General features: G+C 33.2%; 1 protein-coding gene across 9 annotated transcripts in view; it reads left to right on the top strand.

The window, feature by feature from the left end:
• Positions 1–12,681, top strand: part of LRP1B (LDL receptor related protein 1B) — a 1,853,519-nt gene that overhangs the window by 1,509,377 nt on the left and 331,461 nt on the right. For all 9 annotated transcript variants that reach the window (XM_032387847.1, XM_032388632.1, XM_032390176.1 and 6 more), the window contains one exon: positions 646–850. In XM_032387847.1, the coding sequence (XP_032243738.1) occupies positions 646–850 (205 nt within the window). The remainder of the gene's footprint in view (positions 1–645; positions 851–12,681) is intronic.

Below are 12,681 nucleotides of genomic sequence, written 5' to 3' on the forward strand. Positions count from 1 at the left end.
TAAAGAAAAGAAATATAGTTAGGTTAAGAATGATGTCTAAAACAATTATACTCGGGGCGCCTGGGTGGCTCAGCCGTTAAGCGTCTGCCTTCGGCTCAGGTCGTGATCTCAGGGTCCTGTGATCGAGCCCCACATCGGGCTCCCTACTCGGTGGGAAGCCTGCTTCTCCCTCTCCCACTCCCCCTGCTTGTGTTCCCTCTCTCGCTGTGTCTCTCTCTGTCAAATAAATAAATAAATAAAAATAAAAAAAATAAAACAATTATACTCAATATGCTGAAACATGATATTAATAAGTTAGAATACATTTGCAACTCACAGAAAATTTAGGATAACTGTTTTATCCATGATTAAAATAAATTTTCACTATACATCAAACTGACTCAATTTAATCAAATTATTTGAGAGAATGTACAAGATAATTGTTTTTCAGAAGTAGTTTCTAGGTTTTATTTAAGAAACTAAGAAAAATATACATGCATATATAATATACATATCTCCACTTGTTACCTAGACTTCCTTAAGGGTCATAGAATGTGAGACAAATAATTTTGCTTTTTTTTAAAACAGCTTGACATCACCATATTTCTACTGTTTCTGTTGTTAATGAAAATTTTAATTTATTATCACAATTTTCATTTTAATTAGTTTAATGTTTTGGACCAACTGGAATGAACAACATCCAAGTATAATGAGATCTACCTTGACTGGGAAAAATGCTCAAGTGGTGGTCAGTACAGACATACTCACTCCAAATGGTCTCACCATTGACCACCGTGCAGAAAAGCTGTATTTCTCAGATGGCAGCCTAGGAAAAATTGAAAGATGTGAATATGATGGATCCCAGAGACATGTAAGTTAACTGAGAATTTCTTGATTATAGATTTAAGCAATTATACTTTTGAAAAAAAAATATACTTTGTACTTGCCTGAAATATGTGTATCAAGAGATTTCAAAATATGTCATTGTTTGAACAAATTCAATTGAATATAAAGTTTAAAAGAAAACTAGATAATATTTTTGAAAAACTTGTTCAAGTGCATTTGCTACCATAGAGACAGTCTAAGTCTTACAAACTTTATTCTGTGCCCTGATGGTGAAAATATAAATTGGTGCAGTCACTAGGGAAAACAGTATGGAGGTTCCTCAAAAAATTAAAAACACAAATACCATATAATCCAGCAGTTCCACTTCTGAGTATTTAAACCAAGAAAACAAAAATACACATTTGAAAAGATATATCCATTCCTATGATGATTGCAGCATTATTTACAATAGGTGAGATGTGGAAGCAACCCAGGTGTCCATCGATAGCCAAATGAATAAAGAAAATATAGTATATTTATATAATTGAATATTATTCAACCATAAAAAAGAATGATGTTTTGCCATTTGTGACAATGTGGGTGGACCTTGAGGCATTCTGCTAAGTGAAATAAGTTAGAAAAAGGCAAATACCTTATGACCTCCCTTATATGTGGAATCATAAAAATCAAACAAGTAAACAAACGAAGCTCATAGATACAGAGAACAGATTGGTGGTTACAAGAGGTGGTGGGAGTGGGAGAAATGGGTAAACTGTTTTTTTTTCCTTAGCTTAAATAAATTAAATATTTTTTTAACAAAATAAAATAATAGCTATTGGATGAAAATTAGCCATCATCAGTAAAAAAATAATAGTAAAATAAAAATAAAGGCCAATCATTTAATCTTCATAAATTTTAGTTTTCTAATATGCAAATTCTCTACCTAACTTTCAAGGTTATTATGAGGATACAGTACAAAAGTATGTGCCCAAGAACATAGCAGAGAAACTCTAAATGAAGCTATTGGATAATGCTTTTAAAATGGCAGTCAGGAAAATCATTGTCCTGGATGTGGTATTACTTTCTAGTAGGGACTGATACAGAAAATGCTTCCGCAGTGCCTTATAGAAATGCTTTATCCACTTCAATTTATTATTTTTTTTATATACCTGCTTTGCTTTTACCCCCACAGTGTATTCTTATGTATGGTAATTATAGCCCCCCTAAGTGGTTCAGTCATCAGGTCTCTAATATAACTTAAAAGATTTCTTTTGATACTTAAAAAAATATATGCCTAGTTAAGACTTCAACTCTCCATTTTGCATCCCTGTCTAAACCAGGATACTTTCTGGCTGGCTATAGTATACAATATTGTATTGTATATTTGAAGTTGCTGAAAGAGTAGATTTTAAATATTCTCACCTGCACCACCACACACACACACACACACAAATTCTACCTACGTGAGGTTATGGATGTATTAACTAACCTTATTGTGGTAATCATTTTGCAATATATACAATATCAAATCATCATGTTGTACACTTTAAGCTTACACAATGTTATATGTCAATTATATTTCAATAACATTGGGGGAAAAAAGATTTCCGTCCTGTAGAAATGCAAATGTTGAGAGGAGAACATTACTTTAAAGGCTATGGTTTTATCCTACCACAGGACACTAACTAATTTTGTCTCAAACTTAGAATTACATATTACTTTTCCTCCACTTTTATCATCAAAAAAAATCTGATTTGGCCCCAAAACTGGGAAAGTATTTCAAAATTTATTACATTTTTACATCCATCTAGATTTCCTTATCTTTATCTTCATTGTAAAGGAGCAAATCTGTGTCCCACTCATCTGGCTTTTAATAAATATGCATCTGGGGCGCCTGGGTGGCTCAGTCGTTAAGCGTCTGCCTTCGGCTCAGGTCATGGTCCCAGGGTCCTGGGATCGAGCCCCGCATCGGGCTCCCTGCTCCGCGGGAAGCCTGCTTCTCCCTCTCCCACTCCCCCTGCTGGTGTTCCCTCTCTCACTGTGTCTCTCTCTGTCAAATAAATAAATAAAATCTTAAAAAATAAATAAATAAATAAATAAATATGCATCTGGATAGTTGAATTATAGAAACCATAGGAGTGTATAATGCAACAAAAATTTCAAGGTTATATAATCTCTAGTAGCTTCTGCTTCATTCTGCATTGAAAAAAAGAAATTCTGTAGAATTCCATTTTAACCAATAGCAATTTTTTATTTAATAAAAAGCATATTGAATACTGCAGAGATTTTTCTGTTACATAAAGACATAGGATAGAGAAAATGTGTTAACTTTTGACTATAAATACAATCCAATCTTGACATAAAACTGTTTTCATTTCTTCTCTGTTTTTTTTTAATTGAAGTATGGTTGACGTAAAATATTGCGTTAATTTTACAGGTACAACATAGTGATTCAACATTTATAGACATTACAAAATGATCAATTAGTTTAGGTACCATCTGTCACCATATAAAATTATTACAACATTATTGACTGTATTCCCTATGCTGTACTTTTAATCCCTGTGACTTATTTACTTTATAACTGGAAGTTTGTACCTCTTAATCCCCTTCATCTATTTTGCCCATGTCCCCAACTCCCTTACCTCTGACAATTACAGTTTGCTTCTGTATCTATGAGTCTGTTTTTGTTTTGTCAGTTTATTTTGTATTTTTGGTTCCACATGTAAATGATATCATACAGTATTAGACTTTCTTTGACTTATTTCATGTAACATAATACCCTCTAAATCCATCTATGTTTTCACGAAAGGCAAGGGTTCATTCTTTTTTATGGCTGAGTTAATATTGCAATATATATATTTTACATGTTCTCTATCCATTCATCTATTGATGGGCACTTGGGTTGCTTACACATCTTGGCTATTGTAAATAATGCTACATTGAACATATGGATATGTATTTCTTTTCAAGTTAGACTTTTTGTTTTCTTTGGATAAATACCCAGAAGTGGAATTACTGAATTAAATGGCATTTCTATTTTTAGTTTTCTAAGGAAATTCCATACTGTTTTCCATAGTGGCTGCACTAATTTATATTCTCACCATCAGCAGATGACCATTCCCATTTCTCCACATCCTTGCCAACACTTGTTATTTCTTGTTTATTTGATACTAGCCATTCTGGCAGGTATAAGCTGATATGTCATTGTGGTTTTGATTTGCATTTCCCTAATGATTAGTGATGTTGAGCATCTTTTCCTGTATGTGTTGGCCATCTGCACGTTCTTCAGAAAAATCTCTGTTCAGGTCCTCTTGCTCATTTTTAATTGAATTGAATATTTCATTGAGGATTTGTGCATGTATGTTTATGAAGAAAAGGTATTAGCATGTAATTTTCTTTTTTTGCAGTGCCTTTGTCTGGTTTTGGTATCAGGGTAATGCTGGCTTTATAGAATAAATTTGGAAGCATCCCTTTCTCTTTAACTTTTTGGAATAATTTGAGAAGAATAGGTATTATCTCTTCTTCATATGTTTAGTAAAATTGTTTTTTGGGAGGTTTTTGATTACTGATTCAATTTCATTGCTAGTAATCATTCTGTTCACATTTTCTATTTTTTTTTTTTTCCTGATTCAGTCTTGGAAGATTGTATGTTTCTAGGAATTTATCCTTTTCTTCTAGGTTGCCCAACTTGTTGGCATACAGTTGTTCCTAGTAGTCTCTTACAATCGTTTGTATTTCTTTTTTTTTTTTTTTTTTGACTTTATTTATTCATTTGACAGAGAGAAAGAGGGAGAGCACATGTAGGCAGAGTGGCAGGGAGAGGCAGAGGGAGAAGCACGCTCCCTGCCGAGCAGGGAGCCTGATGGCGGGACTCGATCCCAGGACCCTGGGATCATGACCTGAGCCGAAGGCAGACGCTTAACTGACTGAGCCACCCGGGAGCCCTGAATCCTTTGTATTTCTGTGTTGTCAATTGCAGCTTCTACTCTTTGATTTCAGATTTTATGTATTTGGGTCCCCTCTTGTTTGTTTGTTTTTTCTTAATGAATTTGGCTAAAGTTTATCAATTTTATTTATCCTTTTAAAGAACCTGATTTTAGTTTTATTGATCTTTTCTATTTTTTTGTCTTTATATTTCATTTATTTTTGCTCTGATCTTTATTATTTCCTTCCTTTTACTAACTTTGGGCTATGTTTGTTCTCTTTTTCTTTCTATGAGGTGTAAGGTTAGATTGTTTTTTGAGGTTTTTCTTGTTTCTTGAGGTAGGATTGTATCACTATAAACTTCCCTCTTAGAACTGGTTTTGCTGGGTTCCGTAGATTTTACAGTATTTTGTGTCCAATTTTATTTTTCCCATGTATTTTTTTATTTCCTTTTTGATTTCTTCATTGACTCACTTGTTGTTTAGTAGCATGTTGTTTAATAACTACATTTCTGTGATTTTTACAGTTTTCCTCTTGTAACTAATTTCTAGTTTCATACTGTTGTGATAGGGAAAAAAAACTTCTTCTTAAACTCATTGAGACTTGTTTTGTGGCCTAACATGTGACCTATCCTAGAGGGTGTTCCATGTGCCCTGGAAAACATGTATTCAGCAGTTTTGGGATGGAATGTTCTGTATATATCTATTAAGTCCATCTAGTCTAATGTGTAGCTTAAGGCTAATATTTCCTTATTGATTTTCTTTCTGGATATTCTATTCATTGATGTATCTGGGGTGTTATAGTCTCCTACTATGGTTGTATTACTATCAGTTTCTCTCTTTATGTCTGTTAATATTTGCTCTATATATTTAGGTACTCTAATGTTGGGTGCATAGATATTTAAAGTTGATGTATTCTCTTGTTGGATTGATCCCTTTATCATTACGTCATTGTCATGCCCTCTTTGTCTCTTGTTATAGTCTGTTTGAAAGTCTGTTGTTTTTTTTGTCCTATTTGTTTCGTTTTGTTTTTTGATTTAAATATTGCTGCCGCAGCTTTCTTTTTGCTTCCATTTGCCTGGAATATCTCTTTCTATCCTTTTACTGTCAGTCTGTATGCCTGTAGGTGTAAAGTCACTGTCTTGTAGACAACATAGACGTGGAACTTTTTTTTTTTAATTCATTCAGCTTTGTCTTTTGGAAAGCAGCTATGCTCACCACTGTACCACCAATGCCACCCATCCTATGTCTTTTGATTGGATCATTTAGTACATTTACATTTAAAGTAATTACTGATAGGTATGTATAGTGTCAGTTTGTCAATTGTTTTTAAGATGTTTTTTGAAGTTCTCTTCTCTTGCTCTCTTCCATTATGACTGACGACCTTCTTTAGTGTCATGTTTTGATTACTTTCTCTTTATTTTTTGTGTAATTATACAATTTCTTCATTTGTGGTTATAATGGCATTCATATATATTGCAATATTTATATATAATATATATTTATTTATAAATAATTATAAATTTTAAATTAAATATATATTTATTTATACATATTTATAAATATATCTTTATATAATCAGTCTACTTTAAGTTGATGGTCAGCTAAGTTCAGACATGTTCTAAAAGCCCTAAAGTTTTACTACCCAACCATGTTTTATGCTTTTGAGGTCATAGTTGGTATTTTTAAATTTTGTGTATTCTTTAATTGTTGTTGATACAGTTGATTTTATTCCTTTTGTCATTTATCCTTCATATTAGCTTTATAAGTGGTTGATCTACTACTTTTATTATATGTTTGCTTTTACTAAGAGGGTTTTTTTTTTTCTTTTATAATTTTCTTACTTCTAATTATGGCCATTTCTTTTCTGTTTGAAGAAATCCCTTTGAAATTTTTTATAAGGCCAATTTAGTTGTGATCAACTCCTTTAACTTTGTTTGTCTGAGAAACTCCTTATCTCTCCTTCAATTCTGAATTAAAATCTTGCCAGATAGAGTATTTTTGGTTGCAAATTTTTTCTTTCAGCGCTTTGAATTTATTGGGCCACTCTCTTCTGCTTGCAAATTTTCTGCTGAAAAATTAGCTGATAGTCTTATGAGGGTTCCCTTGTGTATAACTAGTTGCTTTTGTCTTTCTGCTTTTAAGATTCTCCATTTTTAAATTTTGACATTTTAATTATAATGTGTCTCAGTGTAGACTTTTTCAGGTTCATTTTGTTGGGAACTCTCTGATTCCTGAACCCTAGAAGTCTGTTTCCTTCCCCACATTAGGAAAGTTTTAGCTATTATTTCTTCAAATAAATTTTCTGCACCTTTCTTTCTCTTTTTTTCCTTCTGAGACTCCTATAAGCACTTAATGTTGTTTCAGAGATCTCTTAAACTATCCTCATGTTTTAATTATTTTTTTTTATTTTGGCTGTTCAGCCTGGATGATTTCACTACCCTGTTTTCCAGATTGCTGATCTGTTCTTCTGCATCATCTAATCTGCTGTTGATTTCTTCTAGCAAACTTTTTTAAATTTCAGTTGTATTTTTCAGCTCTTATATCTAAAAGCACATTATCTATCTCTCTGTTAAAGTTCTCATCATCCTCATCCATTCTTCTCTTGTGTTCTGTGAGTGTCTTTATGAACATTACTTTGAACTCTTTATCAGATAAGTTGCTTATTCCATTTTGGTTAGGTTTTGTTTGTTTGTTTTTTGTTTTGTTTTGTTTTTTCCTCTGAGGTTTCTTCTTTTTCTTTAATTTGGAACATGTTCCTCTCTCTCTTCATTTTGCCTAACTCTCTGTTAGGGTGGAGCTGTACCTCCTAGTCTTGAAAGTAGTGGTCTTATGCAGAAGGTATCCTGTGGGGTCCAGAAGAATACTCCCATCGTCACCAGAACCAAGTGCTCCAGTGGTGCCCCTGTGTGCCCTTCTGTTGTGTCTGGAATGAGACTGCTGTGGGCAGGAGTTGTCTCCTGAACCCCACACCCTAGGGTGGGAGCCACTTGGGCGTAGCACCAGTCCAGGCTGAGGCCACCTGCAGGATGCCACAGGTGAGAGCTTCTTTGAAGGGATGCTCTTCCCGGACAGTGCTACCTGCTGGATAAGGCTGCTCACTAAATGTGGTGCAGTGGGAGACACTTTGCAGGTAGGGTGTGCTGACTTGGCCATCTCTCTTTCTGTTTTAATGCAAATTAGGTGGAACCAGGATTTAGATGACTCAGAATCTTTCATTATCGCATCTATCTTAATTTCATAAAAATTATTTTAATAAAGATCCTCACAAAAAAAAAAAAAGAACCTCGAAACTTCAGGCCAATGCAAATATGCTTAACAGCTTATTTACAAAATTGTCCCTTCCTCTACTTCCTTCCCAAAGCCATAAAACCTCCAAATAATATTACTCCCCCATAATCCCTCCTTAATGATAGAGTGATTGTCTTTCAAGATAATGATTTTTTAGGTCTGTGTCACACATTCCATACTTGAAGATAAATTGAACAGTGTTTTCTTTTAATGTAATAAGTGGAAGAAGGCTGATCTCTGTGAGTGGGTGGATTTTTTTTTTCTTTTTCTTTTGAAAGGCTGTGTAACAGACTGGTGAGTTCCAAGGCAAATCTAGATACTAGCACTTAACTCATGAAACTGTTCCTAAAAGCCTCATTTATAAAAGAGCCCTCTGTGTATGAATTTAAGGTCTACAGAATAAGAAAAGATTGGAGATCAAGTAATAATTGTAATTCTGTTCTGAATGTATGATATGACCTCAAAATATTAAGAATTATAATTGAAATGTCAAAAAATTATTTTGGTATTGTTAGCCACCTTTGAATGAACCTATATTTTATCTGCTTAACTAGATTTGAGGACGGGGTCATCTTTTCTACATCTTTGAATTCACAGTGACTTCTGTTTTCACAAAATTAGAGAACAGTATTTGTGTTGATTTTAGCTTATATTTGTTTTTATATCTAATAATGAACACATGAACACTCCCCACCTCAACATCTCTGCCAGATGATTGTTAAAGCACACCTTGAACATATTCTTTTTTTATTTCACTGGAAGTACTTGATGAGATAACTTATTTTAGTTTTAAGCATTTTTTTTCTTTTTTGAGACAAAATTTATTTATGAATTTGGTTTTTAGGTCTCAATTTAGGCTTCTGAAATAAACTTGAACAAACCAGTTTTTTTCTCTCTCTCTGCAGTGCTTCAAATACATAGTGAGAATTGTCATTTTCTCTTTATAGTCATTACCACTTTGATTGAGTTAATTTACTTTGTATAATACTTTTGCATATAAAAGACATGATGCAATTCTCCATGCAATTAAGGAAACAGTTAAGATCTGACCTTTCTAGGGCGCCTGGGTGGCTCAGTCATTAAGTGTCTGCCTTCGGCTCAGGTCATGATCCCAGGGTCCTGGGATCGAGCCCCACATCGGGCTCCCTGCTCTGCGGGAGGCCTGCTTCTCCCTCTCCCACTCCCCCTGCTTGTGTTCCTTCTCTTGCTGTCTCTCTGTCAGATAAATAAATAAAATCTTTAAAAAAAAAAAAAAGATCTGACCTTTCTATAGGTGTCACATGGATTTAGGAATAGAGTTAACTTTACCAAAAAAAGGGGGGATTCTCTATGCTTTTATTTATTTTAATAATGGTATAGTCTAAGAAAATTGCTTGGTTATATGGCCCTCTCTGGTGACCTGACCATTATAATTTGAAATGCAAAGAAAACACTGAAATCCTTTTTTAATGGGTAGATATAATCCATCCTCCAATAATACATAAGACTCAATTTTTATTACCTTCAATCTTTATGTTCTGTTACTTTATCATGTTCATTGGATAAAGGTATGTGTATGGGTCCAAAGTTACCTTATTATTTTGCCAGTTATCAGAATTCTGTGGTTGCTATGCCATAGTGTTCATGGTCAGTGCCATGGAATTACCACTCATTTCTATATATTAGCCACTGTCTCTTATGTTTTAATCATTATTTTGTAAACGGAATATGAGTTATTTGTTCTTGAATGCCATTTTTTTAAATTGACTTAAATTTCTGGATACCTATTATACTTTTAAGCCTATTTTCTTGATTAATTACCTGTTTTATAATCTATTACTAAGATAACCATAGAACTATGAGACTGAGAGTATAAATGAAAGCTAGGTCATCTCCTAATATCTTTAGGAAAGGTTAAAGATGCAATCTGGCTTAAGTATAAAGATTTAATAACAAGATATTTCCCTTGGAAGAAAAGAAATGATATTTATTCTGAAAAAAAATTCTAGGAGTATATAGCATAATGCTATAGAAGTCTTAGAAAACTCTAAAAATGCTTTTGTTACATGATGACTGTTGAAAAAGCAGAACAATTTTTCTGATATCCTATCCACTTAGGATTTTTGCTTTTCCCACTTATATCTTTTTAACTAACTTATATGTAAAAAAGTGTGACCAGTATCAATTCTTAATTTGTCATGTGCCTGTGCAGTTGAGTTGGAGCCCTAGAAATCAAAGAATACATTTTAGAGAAGATTTCTTCTTAGATCCTCACAGAAGCTAAGTGCTCCTTATCTGAAGAATTCCTGTGTAGCTAGTTGAGTTCATTCTAATCTTCTATTGATCAGTCTGTGTCAGGCCCGTGTGTGAGTGTATGTACGTGTGTGTGTTTCCTATTATCTTCATTCCTCACTCCCGTTTTGTTCCCCTTGGGCAACCATACTATTGTAATTGATATATTTCCTTAGAATTTGTATATGGTTTTTTCAAACAGGTCAGCAAACCAACATAATGAATTTTATTTTTTATATTTTGGCATGCATTGTAAAAGACACTGCAGAAATGTGTGACAGGGGAGAACCATACAATTAAAAAGAATGATATTTAGGAAGTAGAAGTAAAGTTATGAAGGTTTAAAGATTCTATGAAAGCCTTAGATGCTGACCATGAAATATAAGAAGAGAAAAAATACTGTTCAACTTATAAAGTCAAGAAGGGCTGAGACAAAGCAAAATTAACAAGTGGCAAGAGAAATAATAATCTCAGAAAAGATCATTTCCTTTACATGGTTGTGTGTGGGTTTTGTTTTTGTTTTTTTTTTTAATTTTGGGTGAAACAGATGACAGTAGAGAAGAAATACAGTAGAGAGGGAGAGAAAGAGAGAGAGATATCAAATATTCCCAGGGGAGCTGACTAATTGAAAAGAAGTTTGATGTTACAGTTTGAATTATTTGAGAGTGTATCTTCTTTAATGAGAAGGAAGCAACCTATATGTAGCTAATTGATAAAGTTTGGAGAGATTCTTTTTTTAAAAATATGTTTTACCTTTTCTAATTTAGTTATCTACTAATATTTAGCTTAAATCCATTCATAGGTTTAATTTCTTCTATCAAACTCACGTTTTAATATTTGATTTTATCTTAGGGTGAGGTCATAATAAAATAGAAGCACACATGGTTTAAATATGACTTGTACTTATAAAAATGTAATAATTTCTTGGGTTTTTCTAATTTTAAATACCACATTAACTTGTGTGGAGGTTCTACCTACATATTTATTGAGAAAAACATTCTCTGCTTAACAATATATAATTTAATCCTCCTGGCTGATCTGGTTATTAGAACCCCCCCCCACCAAAAAAAAGAAAGAAAAAGGAAAAAAAAAACAGACAATAATTTCATTGTGTTTCATTTTTATTTCTGCTCTGTATCTGTCATTTTTGTTGTTCCAGTAGCTGAAACAATAACTAATACTGACAGGGGCTAAGACAGGGTGATTATAGCCTTTCTCCCTGCAGTTACACTGTAAGTGTTAATCATTTCTTAGGAAGGCATCAGCTAGCTACCTGAGTGGCACAGACCTTTCCAAGAGAGATGTTGTTCATGTTCCTAGAAATTGCAATTGCTGATGTTTCTTATTTTTGACACTCTTTTAGAAACTTTGTGCAAAGTTTTTTTGTTTTTTTTGTTTTGTTTTGTTTTTTTGTTTTTCAGAGTATATTCCCAGACAAAAATAGTAAGTCCTAAGATTTATCATTAGAATGAGAAGGATATGGGATAATCTTCCTCCTAGACAAACACACTCTGAGATGATATGAACTCTTTTGAGTAAAAATAAGAAAACAAGTTTTTAAAAAATACTAGTTAATTATAAGTAATAAGGATATTAGATACTTTAATTTTTTATAGCACCAAATATTTCTTTTCTACTTATAGAATCAGTTATTTCATTCCATAAATGAATAAAGACATCTATCATCTTTCTTTCTTTCTCTTTCGTTCTTTCTTTTTCTTTCTTTCTTTCTTTCTTTCTTTCTTTCTTTCTTTCTTTCTTTCTTTCTTTCTTTCTTCTTTCAAATCTGTACTTATGTCTATGATACTACTCTTTTTAAAATATCATTTTAATGATAGTATGAAATCTATAGAGGACTGGACTCTGAAACTTATAAAATACGTTTTAATGCTTAGAAAAGTGAATTTTCTGGCAACATAATTTTGAATTACTTAGAGAGGTCAAAACCATATCCTACCATCAAAAAATAGGCATTATGATTTCAATTTTTAAAAGATGTAAAATACTTGGATTTTAAAATTTTAATTTTTGGTTTAAAGTCAACATCAGAATGAACAGTCACTATAAATTTTAGTGGATTGAAAAATTTTCCACCACTAACTGGGACAATCTGTAGACTTGGAAACCAAGGCCCAAAAAAGCAACATTAATTTCTAATGTTTCTTTTTTTTTTTTTTTTAAAGATTTTATTTATTTATTTGACAGAGAGAGACACAGTGAGAGAGGGAACACAAGCAGGGGGAGTGGGAGAGGGAGATGCAGGCTTCCTGCGGAGCAGGGAGCCCGATGCGGGGCTCGATCCCAGGACCCTGAGATCATGACCCGAGCCCAAGGCAGACGCTTAACGACTGAGCCACCCAGGCGCCCCTCTAATGTTTCTGATTGTGGT

Source organism: Phoca vitulina, unplaced genomic scaffold (genome assembly GCF_004348235.1).
Source record: "Phoca vitulina isolate PV1807 unplaced genomic scaffold, GSC_HSeal_1.0 scaffold1, whole genome shotgun sequence".
Lineage (NCBI taxonomy): Eukaryota > Metazoa > Chordata > Mammalia > Carnivora > Phocidae > Phoca > Phoca vitulina.